General features: G+C 39.6%; 1 protein-coding gene across 1 annotated transcript in view; it reads right to left on the reverse strand.

The window, feature by feature from the left end:
- DPYD (dihydropyrimidine dehydrogenase) overlaps positions 1 to 24549 on the reverse strand; it is a 334900-nt gene that overhangs the window by 112367 nt on the left and 197984 nt on the right. The window contains exon 14 of the mRNA XM_063407573.1: positions 19255 to 19419. Coding sequence (XP_063263643.1) covers positions 19255 to 19419 — 165 coding nt within the window. The remainder of the gene's footprint in view (positions 1 to 19254; positions 19420 to 24549) is intronic.

Here is a 24549-nt window from a genome sequence, read left to right on the forward strand (position 1 = left end):
TACCGCTTTACCAACCCTGCAAATTTAATAGCCCCAAACAGTTGGTGCCTCATGAAAGTCCAGCACATGGCCCAGCCTGGGAGCATCTGTGGAGAGCACATCCTTCCTTTTGATTCCTGAAATTTTCAGTGGCAACCTGACATGAGCTTAATTACAGTGGTTTGAGCCACAAGTGTGAGGCTGCACCACGCTTCCCAGCTTACAAAAGTAGACTCCTGACAGATCTTACAATGAAGCTGCTGCTGAAGTGTAGTAAGTGGTAAATGAGGGTTGACTAAATTGCAGCTTTGTCATAGCTCGAGTGTGGGCTGCCTGCAAACTGTGCATGATTGCAGCACAGTGGGACCCCTGGCCCATTCCTTATTCCAGATCAAAATCATAGCTGCTGTATGCTGCTCCCTCTTCTCCCCCATCCAAACTGCTATTTTGCCTGTTGTGGGAGATGCTGCTGCCCCGCCCTGCGCCGGGGAGAGCAGCAGCCCTGCCGACTCTGTCCCTCCCTGACCGTCACCGTGACAGATGTCACCGGCCAAGGGCTGCTCGCCCCGGCCCCACACAACGGGACAGACAATTTCTCCAAACGCCTATAAAGGGACAAATGCGCGTTTGCCACATCACACACTGCTCTGTGCTCAGCATTTTCCTGATAATTCATGGAACACAAAGGACCACAATAAAACTTTTTTTTTGTTGGAGGGAAGGGAGGTGGAAAAGTTAGGGTATGTAATGTACCAGTTAGGACAACATTATAAGATGAATATACTGTAGCTAAAGCAGTAAAAAGCTGCATTTCACACAATTCTGTGACTAATGCATTAGTAGTTGTTCTACTTAAAAGAACACTGACAAGGTACTTCTCATAATCCTTAAAATATTTTTCTCCCTGTTTATAATAATCCCCTGGAAGCTTAAACTAGAATCTATTTCCCTTGTGAATGTTTTTTTTTGCCTCATCCATTATCTCTATGTGGATGTCTCATGAATTCAACAGAATGAAAAGAAATAATAAGGATGAGGTTTGCCACTGTGTATGTTTTCAAGCGATCTTTCTTTCCCAGCACATAGAATTCACTGCAAGAGGTTGCAAAACAAAAAGAAGGAGGAAAAAAACCCAAAAAAACCAACAACTAGGTCCAGTTTGGGTCACATCTATTTAAAGCCAGAGAGTGGTAAAATTCTACATTGACAATCACCATTTGTCCTGTACTGCTCTTCAGGGAGTAAGCGAGTTTCAGGATACTCAAACAATCTGAAAAAAAAGTCTCAGCAGTCTGGATTTAAATGTGAACACTGTCAATTCCTGCAAATCTAAGAAAAATTGTCAACATACAGAATGAAATCACAATCCTCTATCCTCATGCCTGTGATAACCATGTTCATTTTGGTCACCTCCACTGGCCAGAGCCTGTATTTGTCCCGAACCTAATCTTCCAGGCATGTGCATAATCTCCCTGCACTTTAGGAAATCCAGCCACCATAATTTCTGCTTGCTCTTCCCTGCCTGTCCCTTCTGATTTCTGCACCAGACTCGAGGGCAATTCTGCATGTCCATAGATGCTTTGTTTAGACACTACTGCTGGCCACAACAGCCCTCTCTGATTTCTCAAATACTGTCAAAAATCCACAGTATTTTATTTTTTAAGTGCACAGTCCTTGCACAAATAGAAAGGAATTCTTAGCATCATCTTTAAAGGCTGCTCCCCCAAAAGATGTCAAATCAAGAGGAGCTTTCAAGAAGGCTGAAGGACTGGAGATTTTAACAGCTATTTGTTTGGGAAGCAGAGATAAGAAACAGGATAATTGGTGTGTAAAGAGGGGGTGCAGAGATCGAAGACTTTATTAAGAATCAGATTTCAATTGAATTGAATTACTGCTGATCAAGCTAAATTTTAAAAGGTATTTTTGTTTGGGTCAGATGGAAAAACCTCAAACTTCCTTTCAAGATACGTTTTTTCCTCTAAAACAACACAGTATAGCCTTGCCACCTGACCTGTGTAGTCTGAACAAACTCAAATATTTTCAACCAAAATTCCTCAGGAAGCATTTAGCAAGAAGGAGCTTGGCAGAAATGATACAATTTTCCTAGAGAAATGGCAAAAGTATGATGTTCAGCTCACCACTCACCAGTGGAAAAGCACTCTATGTACACAAGCACACAAGGAGAGGAGAACTTCTTGGCAGCTGCATCACTGTTCCACAGCATTCAATCCAATCCCCCATTTGTCAGAATGTGGGGCACCTACACCCAGTTCTGCCCCACACCATCTCTCACCCACACATCCTGACAAGCCGAAGCACTCGGAACATCTCCTGAAGGTCCTGCCCCAGTGCAGCTCCAAGAGCACACAGTCCACCAGGTACTTGGTGACAAGTCCACAAAGAACTGTTTATAGGGCACCCTTTTGCTATTTCAACGACACAATAAATAACCTTGCCAATATCTACATGGAAAAAACACCTGCTGCAGATGGACTTCTCACAGTGCTTCACAAATGTGAGTCAAACACAGGGGCTGTAGGCCAGACTGCCCTCACAACAGCTCTTCAGAGGCAGTTTCAACAGCAGAGAGCTAGCAGAGAGGGAATAACAACAGCAACATGGGATTTTTGGGTGTTCCACTAGAGATGTTCCACTTCATGAGACTCACACCCATAGCCTTCCTCTCTAACCCTGCCTCTTACACAGCATCAGGTTCAGGATGAGTCCCAGCTGTGTCACATCGAGCCAGCAGAAAAGTTCTTGGAGTCTTTGTGCTATTCAGTGCCAGCTGTGGCCACCCTCTGCTTTTCAAAATGGTCACTGGCTGATGAAATGATCCCCTCAAAAAACAGAGCCAGAATTACCACTGTACAGGACATTTTTAACACTCACTGTACAAGACAAGTACAAGCACAGCAAACATTCTGTACTGCAAAATACACTCAAATGTGCAGTACTGAAAAACAAGGGGAGCACAAACATTTGCTGCTATAAAAATAACCCTCTGGAAAGCAGCCTGATTTTGATGCCTTGTACACTCAGCCTGGTTTCTCTTTTTCTGTACACTCTTGCAAATTTCGATTTGTTGCAGAACTGAAATAAAAATAAGCCTCTTATTAAAAACTACCTAGAACACCAAATCCCATGCATTAAGAAAGTTAACAATTGTAAAACCTGTCATGTCTCTGAGAAGCAGAGGAATTATCTTGTTATCAATTTAATAATGGAACACTGAAGTAAATGATGCCATCCACTGACACCAGTAACACTGTCTCTCCTGGGAAATTCATGTTGGTAGGAACTGTCAATCTAGATGGATATGGACATATGAAACATTGTACCTTCAGTCCATAAATCTATTCTTTCTGCACTGCCTTAATAAAAAGATTCTGCATGATGATAAAGACAAGCAACACAGAATGTCTTGACACTGCTGACCTGCAATTCTGCTTCTCATCTCTCTTCTTTTTTCAGGGAATTTACTCTCCAGTAAATAATTTAATGATCTCTAACCAGCCATTGTTTTCCTTCTTCACTTGCACTTAAAATACATATATTTGAGTAAATGAAAATGAGACAAGTAGGGGTTATTAGTATGTTTATTATTCAGCTGTAGCAAACCTTAAGTGCTAGTGAATAAAGCACTTTCTGTGCCTTGTTACTTTATCGTGAGATCTCCTGTTTGTTTTTTAAAGGAAGGGGGAGTTAGACAGGAGCAACACAAAAACAGGCCAAGCATTATCAGCACACAACTAAGTCTAGAAATATCATGATAAAAGTTTGAAAATGCTATGATTTGCTCTATGTAATACAAAAAAAAAAAAGAAGTCAGCATGAGCAGAAAAAAATACCAAAGATTCTAATACCAGGCTAAATGCTAAATGGAGATGCTTATTTTTAAAGGCAGTTCTTCTCATATGATGACTCTGCTTCTATCAATGACATCTACCTATTTAATGAGATTATTTGATGGATTTCAGTGAGTACACTGGACTCCAACTTCAAAATCAGCCCTAGAGTTGTTAGGTTCTAACACCCTCAGACAAACAAAACCCAAAGGTTATGAACAAACCTTTTTCTTTGTCAAATAACACAATACTGTGTCTTTGATGGGAGCAGAAAGCTAAACAGGCTGCACTTTAGAACTTGCTGCACCTGTAGGAAAACAAGGGCACTATTTTTGTTTTGTGAGTGCCCCTCTACCACATCAGACTCAGCAGCACATCAGCACCACCAGGGCAGCAGTGGAGCCACCGTGCCCTCGGCCCTCTCACACAGAAATGTACAGGCACAGATCACAGACATGGAAAGTGTGCATAAATGAAAAGCTGACCTAATGAGAGTCCTGCTAATTTGCAATGCGACTAAAAAAAAGAGAATGGTCAAGACAAAAAAGAAGATCTGATGCATCTCTGATGACTCAGGGCACTCTAATTAAGATGTGGTGACTTCTGAACAGTGAAAAGGGAACCACAGAATAAGAGTTCCCCAAAACTCTTGTTTTGTACATATGTACAATGAAAGAGAATATTGCACCTGTTTAGAGCACCTTAGGGAAACTCAAATATTTAACATGACTAGAAGAAGTATGTCCATCTTATGACAGACTGTTGAAAATTTCAGTACTTCAAGTAAATCCTTCAAATTACATTGGAAATTACCTTAAGACTTCCCTGGAAATTTGATAGAATCTCTGGGATTTTATTTTTCATAGAAAACCTATCCTAGTTCAACCTTTAGTCTCTTTGGTAATGAGTGAAAACAAATACATGAGTGCATGGAAACAAAGGCTGAATCCAAGAGATAAGTGAAGATAGATATTATTTTTTGGCAGTACTTCTTTCTAACAATGCCTGCATGCCTTTGTGGAATTGGCATACCCCTGCTGTATTTCTGTGTTTTCCACACTGATTTAATATAAAAAGAAAGCAGAGGAGGCCAATACATTATTGGAGAAGCTAACAGAAAAAGGATATATCTAATTCTATCATATTTCAGACACATGTTATGACCTGTAGCAAAAGCTTTTCACCAGGGTGCTGACACATTATTGATTCTCAAGACCACATGAGGAAAACAAGGCAGGCAAAAGGCTACACAAATTTGTGAAATTTTTCCTCCACCTTTAGAAATTTTTCTCTTATCAAATCCTCTGCCCAAATATACAAAGTCCTTTTAACCACATGTCCTGGGGTGACTTTATGATGCTTGTATCCCCAGTCATCTGCTCTGTTTATGCTGGACATTAGGTTCTGCACCTTTAAGACCTGTCCTAAACCATGACACCACAGTTCTTTGGGCACCTCGCTAATTGTTGATCTTTATGCTCACAACAGCACAGGCAACTCTCTGCAGGGTGCCCCTCTGAGAGGGAAAGCCAACTGGAGGCAAAGATGTTCAAGGCATGTAGGCTGTTCCCTCCGAGGGAATGAGCAGCTGTTGACTGAAAGGAACCCTAAGATCCCTCCCAGACCTTGCCTGTTGCTAGATATATACAGATATATTCCCCCTATCACTTAGCCACAAAGCTGCTTAACTTACTAGAAAACAAATTCAGCAGAAAATATAAAGACACAAAATAGAGAATGAATAACTTCATCGCAGTTTCCTAACTCCTGCACTCTGTCAGCTAGCAATTCCCCAGGTCAAATCTGTCTCTCTGCATCTCTGAGAAGTCCATCCTATCTCTTCTCTTGTTCCATCACCCCTCAGGGGTTCTTTCAGTTCACTTCCTTGGATTTTGAAGGCTCAAGAAAGCTAGCAGCATCAGTGCTAGTAGAGGAGAAAACTGTGACTCAGAGAACAGAGAGAAAAACCCCTCCCTTTTTACACTTCAGAGCCCTGTGATCTACTTCATCATGTGACACTGCTGGTGCCAGAGGGATGCTTGGAAGGACTAAATGATTTTGTCAGCCAGGTTGCATCCTTCACAACACACCCACTCTCTCTCCGTACACCATTATCCTCATAGTGATATACTGAAAATCAGTGATAAATTACCTGATTTTGCACAAACCACTCTTCATTTAGGCTGTTCTGAGAGGTGAGGGTGTGGTAGTTAAGAAAATGTGTAGGAACAAGATATAGGGCTCGTCCTGTCTTCAGGAAGTGATCTGATGGCTTTAAATGCCAGCTGCATGGGGGATACTTATCAGTCCCTAAATATTACTTGTATTTATATACTATATAAACACTATTTCCCTAGTTATCGGTCTAGGTATGGGACTTCACAAAGAGGAGAGCTTCTTCACAGTCCCAAACCTGCCTGATCAATGGGGCAGGCTCACCTCATGATCAGAGACAATCTGCAAATGCTCACAGGGCTAAAAGCATGGTATCTTTTCAATGCCAAAGCAAGACCAGTGGGATCCATCCCCATCAGAACCTTTCATTTGGAAAAAAAGATGTTTGCTATATAAATATTTCCATAGTGAAATTATAATAATGTAGTCCACTATCAAAGAAAGAAACTGTACTTTCTATCAGGCACAGAACTTTTCAAGAAATGAAGGTTAAAATTCATGTTTTCTGTTGATCTCTTCATGTATCTTTTCTATCCTCCCCTGGTGTTTCCCAGCCTGGCCAAAAATTCAGCGAACAACAGTGGCACCATGCACTGAACCTCCTGATGGCAGGTCTGCAGTGCTCCCATCTGTGCTATGATCAGAAAAATCTCATGAGTGGGTAGCTCTTTTTTTCCAGGCAGACATTAGAATTTACTTAAGTAGCTAGCTGTTATGTCTGATGACCCAAGTAGTTTTTTGGCTACACTCTAGCAGCAAAGAAGATACAAAATTAAGGGCTGTAAGTTGGCAGTTACCTTCTGACTAATCTTTCCTCCTCAACTGCCAGTTCGACCCACCTCTTCATATTTTAGGGAAGCTCATGTGAAGATGCTGAGAAACTGAAAGAGGCCTTACTATTTTCACTGTATATTTGGAAGTTTAATAAAATTGTTACCTAACTTGTTCAGCATACTGCTATGTGATTGGAGATTTTAAAATTAAAATGCATTGACTTTTCTACAGCCTTATAGCCTCATTAAAATGATCATTCAAATGAAAGCACTGGAAGACCAAATGTTGGTGCGATTTTTATCAATGACCCAGCTGTGAGCATGTGTGTTCCCAAAAAGATAAACTGAAAATAAATCACGTGAAGTGTGGATGCCTTTGGCAGAATCAAAGGCAAAAGTCCTGCTAGGAACCAGAGGCATGCTGACAGTACACTGAGAGAATGCAAATATAACACACTTACATTTTTAATGACCACCCTTCGCTTTAAGATGCACACACTGCACACAGGTAAGAATTTGGGGTACTTATAAAATCACACAGTCTTTAGATACTCTCATCTGAGCTCTATATAACTGAAATGAAACATTCTGCAAGCATATTTAGATTTCAATACAGTTATTTGGAGAGAGCATAAATGGCTAGGTGGCCAAGAATGGCGTAACTAAGAATAAATCTATCATGTTACACTGCAAGAAAAGTGAAGCGGATTTTTATAAATGCTGCCCTGAAATTTAGGAATGGAGCTTCAATGTATTTTTTTTTCAAAACATGAGATTTAAATTAGCTATTATGTATAGACAAAAAAATCAATGTAACTATAATTTTATAAAAAGAATTAAACATAAAAAAAGTAAAAGAAAATTAAATTTGAAATGGATTAGGAATCCTGCACTTAAAAATGCAAGTAAGATGTAAAAATAACCAGTGAATAAGCATTCTTCCTGAGATTTGTGAGACTCGAAGTGGAGTGGCAGGAAACGGGAGAGAAAAGCACTCTGTTGGTTTCTTAGTTTACATTTAACCTACATGGCTTACAACAAAGGATGTATTTAAGTCTCCTTTAAACAAGCCTTTAAAATATTTATTTGGGTTTAAGTGTTCAGTAAATAAGTACTTACTGTCACACACTTCCTTCAACACTCAAAAGACCATCTCCACCAGCTCTGCATACAAAGCTCAACACAAACAGGTTACTGCTGATTTATGAGTTATCACCATGGGCACACCTGCAACCAGTGGCTGCTCTAATGCTTTTTCAAACCCCATAAAATAGGAGGAAAGGTTGGTTTGCTATATCCAAAATTGAAGAAGTTCATATTAACTTGAATCAGCCTGTATTTGCTGCGAGTTCCCAATAGGGGTAGTTACACACTGCAATTTGCTATCCCATGGTAATTGGTTGGCATGTTCGTGTTCACACAACTGTGTATTGGACTAAGACTGTATGAAGAGAGCAAGATTGCTTTTTGGATCCTGCTGGCCACCTCATTTTGAATGTTTAGATGTTTCTCCTTTAAGTGCAGTTTATTAGAACAACAACAAAAAAAAGGCCATAAAAAACGGAACAAAAACCCACCAAAAAACCAAACCAAAACCAAACTAAAACCCCCAAACAAACAAACAAAATAATTAAAATATAAAACAGCGTGAATTGAGATCTAGAATATTGAATTGTGACAGATATAAGAGGTTTAGTAATGAAGACTACGTAAAAGTTTATGGTCATACTTCTTAAACACAATATGCATAAAAAGTTTAGAAGCTTCCAGCAGTATTGCGGGTGTAGAATAAGATCAGTTCAGAGCCCACTAAGAATCCTGCTAATCTACATGTTCCTCTTGGTAGATAAAGAAAAGAAAAAACATCTTGGAACACTTTATTCCCACATTTCGCTCAGAATTTGAGTTCCTTCCCTAGCCCCCCTCCCCAGAAAGCACAGGAGGCTGGGATAGAGTCCAGCTGCTGTCAATCACACTGAAGAGCTGGCTCTAATTGTGATAGATTCAGGCATGTGCCTCTGCCTTTCTTGTCTGAGCTAGAACACGTCTGCAGAGAGCCAGCTCTCCTACTACCAGCACAGTTCAGAGCAGCAAACGCCGCACTTGCTTCTGAACAAAAATAAACAGTTTGGTGGAATAACTGCATCTACACTAGGTTCTGCCAGGATAGCAGTTAGATGCCATTTTATTTTTAGTATTCCTAGCCTACATAAGTATGTGAGCAAGCCTTTTAAATATAGACTTAGCCTTCATATTTTTCTTCATTAGAGCTCTAGGAGAATGCCTAAAATGTAAACCACATCACAGAACATACAGAATATGGGCTACAGGAACAGCATATACTTACTACTGTGATCAGGTCCACATTCGCTTTCCTATTATTATTGTAATATAAATATTGTAATATAGAAGATGAAAAAACAGAATTATCTAAATCACATATGCTCACTGCTTCATAAAAGACTAAAATAGTATCACAGACAGTAAAATGAGTGTCAAAGGTACTGTGCATTTTAAAAGATCAAATTCTATAATTTAGCCAATGGCCTATGACAAACATGAAATGGAAATTAGGAAGACTATTTAGGGGATATATATTTTGCACAGGAAATCAGGCTAGCAGAATTCTGTCATTTTCACAAACTTTAGATTTTAATTTTGATGGATTGTTGATTCTTAATAATTTTAAAATTTTGCCTGTATTTTATTTTTAACATTCATTTTCTAAGATTGCCACAAGATCATTTCATCTCCATCCAATGGAGTCTACATCTTAATATTAAAACAATAACTACCCAGAAAAGGGCATTTCCCAGGGAGTAATGACTGGCTGGGAGGAGTTGATGGCCTGAGGCACTGCTGAGGGCCATTAACCCTGGCCAGTTATTAATCACCAGGAAATGCCCTGCACCAAGGTTGTTATTGCTATTTTAAGCACAGATTGAGGGGGCGAAATGGATATCTGAGCATACAGGGGGGTTAATGCATGATGCCATTTCCTTTGTTGCACTTTATGGAGGACATTTCTACAGTCTCCAGTCCTGATACCCAACCAGATCACACAAATCATTTTGAAGCACTCCACTGTACACACAGTAACTCACCAAACTGAGAAAACAGTTGGGATTTTTAAGAGATTGTCTCTTCCCTCTAAATAATAGTCTGCATGTTCACACTTTAATAAGATGAACAGAAATATGCAACTCTTCATATCACCGTCAGCAGAATTACTTTCTAGAAATATCTTTTTAATCATACTGTCTTTTTGTTTAGGGCATTTCCTTTATCAATACTCCTACTTAATGACCGCTCACATATCTCTGCAGAAAAGGAATTTTTAGCAGCAACTGTCAAAGCACATCCTGAAGCAGCTTCAGCTGATGCTAGCTATTAAGGAGTTTGTCTTTTCCAATAATCACATAGATTGGGTCATTTTCTAGGAGATGGTTGCTGAAATATTTCAGAAACTGCCTTAATTTTTTCCCATTTCTTACCCCAAGGCTAAAGTTTTAAAGATGTGCTCATAGTCCACAGAGAACTGTGAAAATTGTTCTTTTTTTTTCAGGGATCAATAAATCACTTTTTAAATCAAAAGAATATTCTTAGCATATGTAGAAATAGTCTTCTGCCTTACTGAACAACTCACTATTTTCCACACCTTAGTTGTGATAGTAAAACAAACAAAATAACTCATGGCTTTATAACACGTATAGGAAGAAAGTACAGTTCTGCACTAGAGTAGTTTGACAGGTTTCCAAACAAAGCAGTAGTTTCCAAGAGCAAAACATAAAAGACCTTCTTACTTATTCCTCAAAGTTCTAATTTGTCACCACAAACATGTACATCTGAATTATAAATTGATTGTAAAAATCTCACTAAACTTACCATATGGTCCTATTTTCAGTTACGAATTGTGATTTCCAGCAACAGATATGTGCTTTCCTAAAATAAAATTCCCTCAAATTGATGGCCAGAGTATGAGTTCCTACTTCTCTGCCAGCCTAATAACCATATTTTTGAAAAGTTTAGAATAAAAACAATACCCGGTGTGAATATTGTGCAGTTGGGATCAAACATTATGACACGTACTGCATGGACACTTGAACATGCATGATCAGATACCGTCTCTGGGTAAATTTTTAGCAGATTTCCTTGTATTACTGTATGTAGGATTGTCTGAGGTGACCCTCTGGAAATACAGCAAATCTTAGTAAATTGGAAGCAGCATTTGAATTAAAAACCCCTTAGCACATCATTTCAGACTAGTACAAAATATATCTCAGCTATATCTCAGCTTCAGTTCAAGTAATGTAGTTACATGCTAATCAGGTTGTCAAAATGTAATACAGGAACAATGGTCCAAAGGTTGAGACAGAACTGGGAGGCAGAGAGGGCTTCTGATCCTGGGTGCAAAGCTAAGGGCTCCTCTTTGTGCACTGACAGTGAAAATCCCCAGGAATGGGTTATGCAGCTCAGTCCCCCTTCTCCCACAGGCACCAGCAGCAGCTCCCCAGGGCAAGCTCACACTAGCATTTCCCTAAAAAACTTGCCCAGCTCTTAAGAGATCTGTGGCACAGGAATTCCCTGAGTCAGAGGTGATGCTTTCAGACAGTTTTTCCAGTAGGTTTTTCTCAGCCTGTGTGTACCTCTGGGACTGGCAATGCCCCACGGGTATGAGCTCCACAGCTGCTGAGCCATGTGGTGAAGAATCTCCTATCACTCATTTCCACCTATCACCCTTCTGGTTCCAATCCAGAAAGATGTGAACCACAAAGTGTATTCAAAATGTGAAGGGAAAAAAAAGAATCAGCATGCTGACACAGTGATGGGTTTTGCTTTGTTTTCTTCCTTTCCTAGAAATCTTGTGTTTGATAAGCTTTACTTCAATGTTATTCAGCATTAAGCTGAGATTTTCACAGTGCTTCCTTACTGTAACCCTAGTATAGTTAGCTTACAATCACTCACTGTACATATAGATGTATCACTGTATCCCATCTGCATACGACTTTCATTTTTTTTTCCCCTGGCAGTTCTTTGGCCAGTCAATCAATGCAAGATTCTCCACAAACCTTTGTATTAGCTCTCATCTTTATCTCCCTACACTGTATACTATTATCAGCAAAGTTTACATTCTTAAAATTCTCTCTTGTTACCAGATTGTTAATAAACATTTTAAATAACACAGAACACAGTACAGATCCCTAAAGAATTTTCCTGCAGCTCTTTATCCATTGTGAAAATTGACTATTTATTCCTTAACATTGTTTACTACATTTAACTGGTTATTTATTCGTGAGGTTTCTTCCTCTAATCTTCTGATAACTTAATTTCTTTCAAATTCTTCAGTGAAGAACCCTACCAAATACTTCTGGAAACACAAGCTCACTTTTATCATCTGAATTTCTCTTGATGTCCTCAAAGAACTTTTTTTTTTCTTTTAAGGCATAACATACAACAAAGGGAGTTCTTCAGTCTTTTGTTTGTTTGTTTTTCTACTAGTTCTGTATTTTAGAACAGCTTTTACCAATTTGCATACAAAGATAGAAGATTTTAAGCCTGTAGTTCCCCACATCTCTCCCAGAAAAGAGATTTTACATTGATTCCACATCACTTTTCAAGGGTGAAGCAGATCTGCTATAGCCAACATGACTACCAAAACATGCTGGTAGATGAGATGACAGATGAGAATTTTCCTGTTTTCTCTTTTTATTTTACTAACACCTAAGCCTCAAGGAGTGAAAATTTACACCACCGTATTTTTTAGCTCAGACCCATCTCTATTAATATTCAGGCCATGTGAGGCTTAAGCAGTTTTTATATGTTGTGGAAGAGCCTTTCCAAAAAAAATCCTTCTTTATAAGCAAATGTGATCTCGAAGACACAATACATCAAGATTTCTGTTACTAGCCTCTGGTTTTGTTCACTGAGTAAATCAGGCTTCTAGCTGTGTTCCTCCTTACACTAAACATGGGAAAATGCATCCTGCTGGCTCACAAAGAGCTGAACCAGGATAGGAGCAACAGGGACACCCTCAGCATGGGGGGAGAGTGAAACATGTAGAGGTATGTTGTCAACGTGTCTGCTGTTCTTTCGGGGCACATTTTTCCTTCTCTTTTCTAGGAAGATTTTTCTTTACTGTTTTTCATCCTCCCTTTTTCTTGTGGTGAATGACAAAGAGAAAAAGGAAATGTGGTCATGTGCTCTGAGATCTCTTCCTTTCTACCCACCACAGTAGTCACTGGAAATGGAGGAGTTATGGCCATTCTTGTGCTCCACACTCTCTAGGGCTAAGTGATTTAGTTCCTGGACAAAGCAATCAGTGTGAGTGCCTTATTCCAACCTCACCTTCCCTTTCCAGCTAGGATTTCCTCTGATGTTAAGGGAATGGGCCTACTGCCAGTTTTCTGTAGTGAAAGGGATCTTTTCCATATGGTGAATTTAACAACTGCTGTGTGGGTTTCTTCACCTCCTACCAGGCATCCATGACGGCTGGCTTTGGGAAGTTTAAGCTGCAGCAATAACAACTTCTGGAGCTTTTTTAACGTGATTTGTGGGCCCAAAATTCAGATGAAGCAACCCAGGTAGCTGTTCTGCACTTCTGGGATTGTGCAGGCTTCTAGGCAGCCCAGCTTGTGATTCTCTCCCCTTTGTATCTGTCCTTTTCAGATCACGTGGAGAAGCACCTGGACTTTCAGCAAGGTCCTCTGATAAGCCTGAGAATGCACAGCACGTGCCCTCCCTGTTAAGGTGACTCTACACTGCTTGATGTTGATTCCAAGTGAGGTCCACATGGGCATGGCCCTACCCGATTGTTTAGGAATGTTTTATTCCAAGATTATCGATACTGACCTTGTCAAGACCCCTGATGTCGGAGTCTAGAACATCCCTCTGGCCACCCTGGAGGGTTTGGTGACTGGACAGGAGGGTCTGGGATCTGTACAAGGGGGTCAACCAGCCTCATACAGAGCCCAGGAGGACACTGCCTCTGAACCCTGGCCATGGGAGTGATTGCCCACATTGTATGAAGAATCACAAGCTGGGAGAATTCAAAATAAGTAGTATTTTGTTCATCATAGAATGTAAGTGTAGAATCTAGGATTTTTAGTATATGGGCTTGAAGAGGCAAGATGGAGGAATTGGGGAGTGGCCCCTGTGCTCCTTGTTCTTGCTCTCATTCCCCATCTTTTGCTGAGTTGGATTTTAGAGATTGGTTTAGAGTAGAACTGACATGTTAGCATAGGTAGTAGGCATTGGTAAAATTTTGTAAATAAAAAGTACATTGTGGACGGTGGTTGGGTCAGGGGTACTGTACATAAGGTACGGGGCTCTCTGATCCGCCCAGTCCCCCGCGTGTCCTGCTCTGCTGGGGATGCCTCACAGAGCTGAGAAAGAACTAAGATAAGGTACCCTGCCAGGGAGGCCTGGCAGAGCTGAGAAAGAACAGAGAGATAATGAAGAATAAACAACCTTGGAAACATGCACTGGCGGACTCAGCTTGTCGTCTCTACCTTCGGTGTGAAACACTTAGGGCAAAGAGAAGACAAAAAACCTTATTACCTCAGGGAACAGCAACCCCGAGGAGAATCTCAGGGCAGAGCAACCCTGAGACCCTGAGACATGGGTGTCATATCACACGGTAGGTACTTGGTAGGTACTTGGAATACAAAGTATCATTTCTCTGTGATGGAAAGGTAAAGCTATCTATACTAGGCCTAGGAAGAGCAGAACTGTAGCATTTTATAAACTGAAGCAAGTCTGTGACTGGTATCTCAAAATGCAAATACTATGTAGAACATCCCACAGGCCTCTAAATATCCATTAAAAGCAAAAGCTATAATTATACCTGCAAAATGAAACAAATTATTCCTAATATCTTTAGTGAGAAATCCAACTTTGACCTTGTCACAGTAAAGCTGTGAAGCCTGTGAATCCTTTGTATCTTAGAAAGTTTTCCACCTAATGTCCCTTAATTTTAAGTCTCGAAGGAGATCTACAGCAATTTTAGATATTCTGGTCAATTCCTTTCAGTAACCAGATCAAAGAATCTAGTATTAGTGCAGACTTAGTGAGGAAAAAGGGTTATATAAATAGATAAATATTGTTGCCAGTCTGTAGATGAAACCTGTTTTTAAAACCCGAGCTGGTCCAACACAAGATTGATATTTAGGGCAATAAATTTATATTATTGATATTTAGGGTACCACTTCAGGGATCACACTGGCAAACCAATTAAACCTTCCCAAGCAAAATATCCAAATAACTGTTGCAAATCTATGTCTATTCACCTTATAACTTCATCTCTTTGAACATTGCATGTTTCTGCAACAAAATTTATTTGTATGAGCTATGCACTCATATATGCCTGTTAAGACAGTGTTTTCCTTCCTCTGTAGCCCTTTATCTTCTCCTAAACTCACAGGGTAGAATTAAACCAAATCTGGGTTTGTTACCTAAATTTTTAAAAAAATCAAACCAAGAACCCACAAAGACCAAAATCCAAACAAAACCAGCAGCCCAATTTCATACTTCTATGGTACAAAAAAAAAATCATAATATAAAAACAAATTGCACCATTCCAGGAGACTAAAAAAAAAACCCCAAACAAATCCAAAAAAATCAAAACCCAACAAAAACTCCCCAATGCTTCAAAGAAGATGGTTACCAGCCTGGGATCCAGTGATCTGTTCTCACACACTCTGTAGCATGGCTACTCCCAACAGGTGTTCCTGGGACATTCTGAACAAAATGTTGAACAAAAATACATCTCTAACAGCTTCAGCCTTGAAAAGCTGCTCTCTGCTGAGTAACTGTCAGAGAGAGTGTCAGCAACATTCTGCAAGCAGCAGAACAAACATTAAGACAAGAGTTTTCAGCTTAGTTTGGGGGTCCATGAGTACTTACTGTTTCTAGAAGAGGTTTCTCAACTCAACGCATCATGACACTGATATTTGAATCACAGATTCAGTGTCACAGCTGACAATCTGGTATCCTATGTACATTCCCTGGAGTCATGCAGAAGATCAAACTCATTTGTGTTGAGCTAGGAGGCCAAAAACTTACTTTTAAGACTTCAGTATACTAATACATTAAATATTATTAAAAATTATTAAATTTGGCATCTTCTTTCAAGATCTCAGTTATTTTTTATGGTACAAATTTCTCAGACATTTGCTTGTTTGTGATGGACATCTCTTAGTCTGGTAGGGAACATTTCCCCTGCAATCTATTTCATGAAGTGCCCTGTCAAAGCCTTTATTTGTACTGCTGTAACCTCCTGCACATACCGAAATCCAAACGAATTTGCATATTGAGGTTTTTAATTGATTTGCTTACCTTATTATCATTTACAGGGCACCAATTATAGGAAGGTGTAGAAAGACTATCTGGCAGTTGCATTCATCACCTTCTTAGTGAAATCTTGGTACACATTTTTCTGCAGAGAAGTATTTTACTATTTTCAAACCCTGCTCTTTTCAAGCTTGCTCTCCTCAGTGCAAATGCCAAAGGGATTACAGCTCCTTGCTTCACCAGATCACCATGACATACTGCCACCACCAGTATTCACAGTTCCCAGCACAGATAATGGCCAGATTGTAGCTATTGTCAAGTATGCGAATATAAAATTTTAGCAGTAAGTTCTCCCAGGCTTTATAACTTTTTTTCCAACTTTCTCAGCCACTTCCCAGTGATTACATTTTGTAGATGTTTGTTAACGTAAACACCACTTTTTTTCCTGCACAGTTTTGATGCCTGTTCATATCATTAGGTGAGTTCTATTTGGCTGAATTCATATTTCCTAGGTAAACAAATTTCTTGACTGTACCATATTGTGTCATTTTCTGAGCCATGTTTTGGCTGAAAAGTACACCAATACACCATATCATCAGTCATCTCCTTGGTGAATAAAATATGAAAGTGGGACTTGTTGTGACATTAGTGTTAGTTCTTCTACCCCACTAACTAAAGCAGTTCAACCATTGCGTGTCCCAGTTATGGCCTAGTCAGGAATTGACAACTTTATGCATTTCCCACCTGTGGTAGGTTGACCCCAGTAAGCAGCTTTTGATAATACTTTACTGGGTAACATACAAAATCCAAACACCTTCTGCTTTCTCTGCTGCTTGGACCCTTACAATATTTTATTTGCTGATGGTGGCACTGAAGCAAGTTTCTGTTGGTGGCAGCTTTTCCCTTATCCACTTGAAGCGGATTTGGGGTCAAAGGGAAAAGTTAACAGAAGAAGGGAAAGGGACAGACTGCCAGTCAAAGACATTTGCAAGCTAAAAGCAAGAATCAGAAGACAGAAGAGACAAAGAACAAGGCCACCCACTAGAGGGGTTGAAGACAGCATAAGGGAGACGCTAGTTCCTGATTTATAGAGGCAACACGCCACAGCTCAGTGACATTGCCCACGGAGCTGTGACTGGTGGTTCTCTTCTGCACAACCCATTGCAAAATTCAGTTTACATCCTAGCCTCTGCTGGGGGAATTTAGGTGCCCTTTATGGTTTGCTTCTTCCCAATGGCACAAGATAGAATGCTGTTGTGGGATCATCTTCTAGTGAGGTGGCTATTTTGCTCATATCCTTTTTATCTGCAACATAAAACTTACTCTAACTTACTTGTATTTCACAGCAAAAGTAATTATGTCTATGTTTTGATTTGCTTTTAAAATTTGCCTTGATAATATAAGTTTTTTACTGTAATCACTTGTGCCCTCATCTGTTTGGCCTTTCATTTGAGCAGAAAATGTCATTCTTTGCTTGTTAATTAAGTTCACGCAAACAGTTCTCAGAAACTGGTTTTGGTTTTAATAAAACACACAGAGTTGAAAAACCCTTTCTAGAGGAGTGAACAGCAATTGGGTGAAGAAAATTCTGCAAGCTGTAATTATACAGAATATCTCAAAATAAGCACCAAGAGACTTCTCCTCAGTGAACAAAATTCTGTTTTCAGTTAGCAACAAATTTACCATTATAATTATATAACAGTTCTTAGATGAGTTCACAGGCATGTTTTAAAAATCCCTGTAAGCAATACCAAGGTCTACTGCTGGGTGCTGCTTCCCCTATACCCACACAGGTGTGACCAAGATGCCACAGTAGAAGCCATAGCCAATGTGTAGAAACTGAATTCACATTCTCAAAGGAATAACTCACAGATAATGAGGGATGACCAGAAGATGTTCACCCCAGGAACGCTGGAAGAGTGGGACTTCCCCATCCCTAGCACACAATGCTAGGTGTCTCAGAAAATTCAAATCTTCCTATTGAAATGCTGCTAGTGCTTTTCCTCACAGAAGAGAATGGTTTGATCTCAAACATAAAGTGCTGTAAGGGATTTTTGGGGAAGACTGCAGTGGGATAGCATTCCCACAGCAGAAACGGCCAACAGTCTGCCTGCATGCAATATCCATATCCAATATGCAATGCAAGGACTTTGACAAAGGGTGTTAAAACCAAAATCAGGATATTATAGGATATATAGGATATTATCTTTTGGTTCATGCTTCTGTTATGATGAAGCTCAGCCACAGTAAATAAAAGGATGAGAATCTCAGCAAAGAAACACACAGTCTATTCCCAGGGAAATAGGACATTATACATGCAGCACTTTTACTGTCAATATGAAATGTTTAAACACTTTTGTACTTGCTGATGTGCACATTTAAACACCAGGAATAAGAAAAAACCTCTTGATTATCTTCATGGCACAATATACTCAGGAATGTTCACTGATTTTGCTCATAGTTGAAGCATGGAGGTAATAACTTCCAAGACAGAAGATATGCAGGCTCTGGGATTTCTAGTTCTTTCCATTCAAGATAATGATTGAGGAGAATTTTACTTTCTACGTTGTTGTCCTTATTCACAAGAAGAGTAGCTGAAAACCATTTATGTCAGCTAGCTGGTATCATTGCTCCCAACTGTGATTATTACCTTTGAGACAGATACTCCCCACCGCCAAACAGGCTCTAACAAAACTCTATCCTTGTAGCGAAGTTAACTTTAAGTATTGGGTTTTTTCACCTAGAGCACTCAATTGCTTATAAAAATACTATAAGCATCTTTCATATTTGGATTAAGAATGAAAAGAACACATATTCCTTGTATGATCAAATTCAATTCACAGTAACAATTCTTATTATAAATCACATATGATCTTAAATACAAAATTAGTCACAACAGAACTGCTGAGCAGCCACATTGGGATCAACTCTTTCTCTTGATATTATCTATTTGAAAGTAACCATCAACTAACTAAAATATCATGACTGTCCTCTGCATGACAGTAATTTCACAGAATTTTGTTTCATAAATATTATTTGGATGAGCCTTTCTCGTTTTTAACAATGTGCTTGTATGTCAATAAAGCTGCCTGCATTCTATTGAACAAATACTAAATATGTGGGCTTCACAAACCTGCAAACTAGAGATTCCAAGTAAGTATGTTGCATCTTTATGATGAAGTGGCACTTACATGGTTTGGAAAGTCGGCCTTCAGTTCAGTGATGCTTTTACACCAATATGCTGCTGTTTTCTCGCTGATCAGTTCAATGTTTAGAAAAGAGCCTTGGCCTGGGCCATACAGAGGGCCTGAAGTGGTTCCACGCACAATCCTTGGAGAAACATTGGTTACAATATCCTGCAAAATAGGAAATACTTGCAGATGGATGTTGCAAACTGAGGTTTATGTTGATGTATATTATAAAACATAAACTAAAATGTATCAGTTTTTTTTTAAATCTACTGCTATTATGAGTAAAAGTTACAACTACAGGGAAGGTCTCAAAATTAGCGGATTATCCAATTAGATTCTTTACATCAGAGGAGAAAAATGATTGCTCTGTGTGTGAAATGGCATGATAATTATAAAGGAAATGCCAATATTGTACACCCATGAACTGCCATAGAAAATATTGTTCAAATAGTGTTTCTTTGTTGGGCAGAGGGCACACAAGACCTTGTGTAGAAACCTGTGTGGGCCTCAGTCACATCCCAGCAGACATGGGAACTATTCCCCAAAGGTGATCAAAGTCCATGTCCTACACTGACGGGTGAAGCTCAAAGAGCCTCTCTGCTGCAAAGGAGGGCCAGGCACCAGCAACAGCACACCAGTACATCAAACTTCACAAATAAAACCATATGATTAAAAGAGACAAGAATCAAAACACAAAACAAAAAAATAGTGAAAACAAAGATTAATATTGTAAAGTATGACATTTCTGAAGGTCAGTGTGAGGTTAGCAAACAATTTTGAAACACACAGTAAACACACAAAATGTTGACTTGTTTAGTAGTCTTAATTAAGCTGCAATGTCACCAGATCTATACTAACAAAGAACCGTAAATTCTGACATTATTTAAAACTAAAGAGAAACATAGATGGCAAAATGTTCCTTTTGCCAATTTCCAATTAAAAATAATTTTGAGTAAAGGTCATTTATTTACAAACGTATCAGAATTATTTGTTTAAGTACCCCTCCTCACCATCTTGTCATTTTTAGTGAGATAACATGAACCTCTATTAGTATATAGCAATTAAGGTAAATTTACATATTTTAATTAAGAACCATCCCATATAAAACAATTAGGGTAATAGGCATACTAACTGGATTTCATAACATTTGGACGTTTTTCCAGCTAGATAGACAGGAAACCTTAATTAGCATTAATTAGCACTGATCTGCATATGTTTGATAAGGCATACCCTTGCCACAAAAGATTATTTATTCCTGAATCTGCCAAATGCTGCAGTTACAGAGGATAAAGGGACTTTTCTTCACATTGTATGTAAATTTGAGGCAATCTTAATTTGTAATAAAATTGAATTAATTGTTATAGAGTAAATATACAGTAATATTTTATATTGATAGGTAGTTATATGTCCACTTACATATGTAAAATCATACAAGGTAATCTCGCCAGTTCATCTATTTTCAGACCTAGTAAGTCTGGAACGTGGACATTAATCCCCCATTTTCCTATTATAATACTTTCCTTTCATCACAAAACCTTCACCTCCCTCTCAACAGTTAAGTTATATTTTCAGAAAAGAATAATTCCGAACACTTTTTGAATTTATGCAAACCAAAACCATACAGCAAAATGCACTCCCCTCGCTCCCTAAACAAATTACAAAAACCGCAGTTCATGCAGAGGAACCATTTACATCAGTTTGCTCCACAGGATCCCCTTGAGCATTTCAGTCCCTTTGAACTGCCTCGGAGGAGCTTGTGCTCTGCTGCCTCCTGGGAAGCTGTTTGTGCCCACGGTGCCCTGTGAGCGCACACGCAGGCAGCGGTGACAGCCTGACCGTCCTGCGGGCGCACGGGCACACGGCCCCTGCCGGGAGCCACCCTGACCACGCTGCAGGTAGCCACAGGCTGCCCTCTGCCATGCTCCAAGGAGTCAGCAGCTATGCAGCTACTGCAGCATGGCACTAGGCCTGGGCTAACAGCCTGTCTGCTGCTGGGAATTACTACTCCTGGGTTTAGAGCAAATTAGGATGATGTACATGGTCTGACTGCCATTTTGTGGCTCGCTTGTGTGCATGTGTTTGCCAGATAATGCTTGGAGCCACCAATGGTACAGCTTGTTATCTCACTGTGTGCAAGCCTTGGTGTTCTTCCCCTCTGTTTCATTTTACTACAGGTAAGAATTCAAAGACTGAGATATTACAGCCTAGATTATACCACTTGTGAGGCTCTCTCAAAGCTTCTGTCTTCTTCCACATAAAAACACGGAAGTTTTCCTATCTACCTTGGGTCTCCAGGCAACCTCTCCTCCCTTGACAGACCTGGCTTAGACCCTGCAACTGCTGCTGACGCCCCACAGCTTTGACACACTCTTTCCCAGAGCTCAATTATAATCAACATCTGAGTGACAATTTGTCTCTCCAGGATCCCAAAGTGTTGAATTAGGGAATGCACAGACTTTGCAAACTGTCTCAAAAGCAGCCATTCTTCACTTTAATGACCACAAGAGATACACAGAGCCATATGAAATAGTAAACACACATACATCTCTCTGCCTACGTCTCCTCACAGTTGAATTTTCCTTGAGATTTTGTGAGATCCCCTTCGGTGCTCAGCGACCTTCCCCCCCCATTCCCCAGAAGCACAGACATCAGTTTCTTCCAATGAAGACGAAGAGGCTTCCACTGCCTCCTCACTGCCTCTGTGTCACAAGACCTCTCTGGTGTGTCCACGCATCACTTTATCTTCCCTGACCAAGCTGTTTCTGCTTCCAAAAATCCTTCCTGGCTTTGAAATCCAAACATTACCACCTGGCTGCATTGTCTTGGTTCCTTGTGGGAGGGATATGCTGTCCTTATTTAAGATCTAGTTCCTCATTTGCCCCTCGTTAAGAGTAAACTAGATGGAAAGAGTCTGTAATGACTGACACTCTGGCACTCCTCCTGTCTCTTGTTAGCACATGACAGCCCCAGGCACAGGAAGACTCACAGTTCATGGAAACAAAATGGAATTTATAACTGATGTGATGATTCAAGGAATCCGTCTGTGTACATACAAAATAAAATCACACAAGTGACAGAATAGAAAATTGTCTCTTTGAGATGAGTGTGAAATACCTACACAGAACGTGCCTTACCAACCTCTTCATCTTCTGTCTCCTGCCATGGCTATGAGAAGGCTGAACAAGGGAAGAGTTAGGTAAAGCATCTCTTGGCGGGGCTCAGCCAACTTCATGGCCCTTAGTCTCAGGAATGAATTTTACACAGTATCACAGGTTGTTTCACCCAAAACGGGAAATTCTGGTTGCTGGCCAGTTGGAATTGCTGACTCCAAATACAGCAGGTAACAGCAGAGCAGCTGAAGCAGCCCTTGTGCTCCATGGGGTTTGTGACAAACCACCTTCTGGAGTTTTAATTGAACACTGACTTCTCCTGTTTGCATGAACTGTGCAAACAAATGCTGGCATTGATAATTCCTTTTCTTTTCTGAAACCCTAGCTTTTTTTTTTAATCCCAACTATACACACAACCCTTTTATTCTTAATAAAAATTACCATGTGCATAAAAAGCCACAAAGAACTGAAGTGAGAAGCCTGACAGGAAGTGCTTCAGGATTTGAACCTAAAACTTTACTTGTGATGACCTGAGCAATGAGTTGGTCTGGTTCCTGATGCAGGTGAAAGGAGAGGTCCACATGCAGGAACAGAAGAATTTCTCCAATGTCTAAAACAAACTCCCTCATTCACAGGAGATAATGTATGGTCCTTGAGAAAAACAGCACAGCACTTTCATGTACTCTGAAGACCAAAGATAGAAGACTTTTAATAAGGAACAACTAGGGGAGAACAAAGCTTATATCTTTCCACACTAAAAGATAAAGCTTTAGGGGAAGAAAAAAACCAACCCCTGAAAAAATTATTAGCAAAGATAACAGAAAATACCACATAAATTAATTCATTTCATAGGGAAATATTGCAATTCAATGTGTATTTAGGGATTAGGGAAACTTTATTTGGTACTAGATTACAGCAAAAGAACCTGGTTTGGGGGTTAATGTAAATGAAGAGAAAGACTGACAACAAATAGAATCAAGAGCCAACTGTGAATAATGAATATTTCAGTTACTGAATTTCTTCCATTGACTCAAAAGCTTATTCATTTCTCCAGAAGAGCACAGCAGAAAAAAATCAAACGAATCCTGCAAATATCTCTAGTTCAGGACATCACCAAAGAACATGGTGTTACACAGATAAAAAGCTCTAATATCCTGCTGCTTTTGGATTCATCTCTTCTGTGTATGACCAATTCTGGTATTCTAGTAACTTGAGACTGAATTAATTTGCATTACACATATATTTCTGTTCCTGTTGATTAATTAATTAACACACTGAAAAGATGACCCAAGGCATTGATCAAGCCCCATTTGCTCTAATAATCTCTGAACTCTGCAATCAGATCATTGAATTCTAACTACTTAAGTCTAATGGGCTGGGAGATTTGAGACAACATTTTAAAGATAAAGTCCAGACACTCAGCATCTTTTAGTCAACTAAATTTATTTAGGCATGTATCAATGTATCAGTCCATACCTCCCAGTCCTTCAGGATTTTGTTTTGCTTCACAGTGTCCACATTTGCAGTTGGTAATTGCCACAGATTTTTGTATTGCAAAATTGCATGCCAACCATGCTGCCTATAATGGCCAATGAAAGCAGGACAGCAGGGGCATTTCAAGTTTTAGGGCATCCAAAGGGTTGATGGGCACAGTGCTAGATCATGCAATAAGTACATCCATTGTGTGTTCCCCTCAACCAATCAGCAGAGAAATAATTAACATTGTGAATATTAACATTGCCATCTGAGGGCATGGAAGTCAATGACATGCAGAAATTAATCAAGCCATTCACTTCTCTCTCGTAGTTATTGTTTTAGGGGAACCAAGAAGACAGCTCTTCATTAACTGAGATCACTTTTTATTTCATAATCATGTTTCCCAGAAACTAAAAAAAAGGGGAAGAAAAAGTATTTGGAGAAAAACTTTTTAAGAGGCCAGTTGCAGAAAAGCAGTCTCCCAAGAGCTGCAAGACCTCATGCCTATTCAGTTGATGTAGTTATACTAGGTAAATACAATAAGGATATATAAGAATATATATAAAGAACCAAGAGAAAAAAATCTGTATGACTTCTCACATCAAAACTCTGATGTGTTTCTATTGATTTGCAGAGCTCAAAATTTCCTTTTTCTGCCCAATTTTTTTCCAAGTATTTCAGCTAAAAGTATGTTAAAGAACTTGAAATA

This window comes from Prinia subflava, chromosome 10, assembly GCF_021018805.1.
Source record: "Prinia subflava isolate CZ2003 ecotype Zambia chromosome 10, Cam_Psub_1.2, whole genome shotgun sequence".
Classification (NCBI taxonomy): Eukaryota; Metazoa; Chordata; class Aves; order Passeriformes; family Cisticolidae; genus Prinia; species Prinia subflava.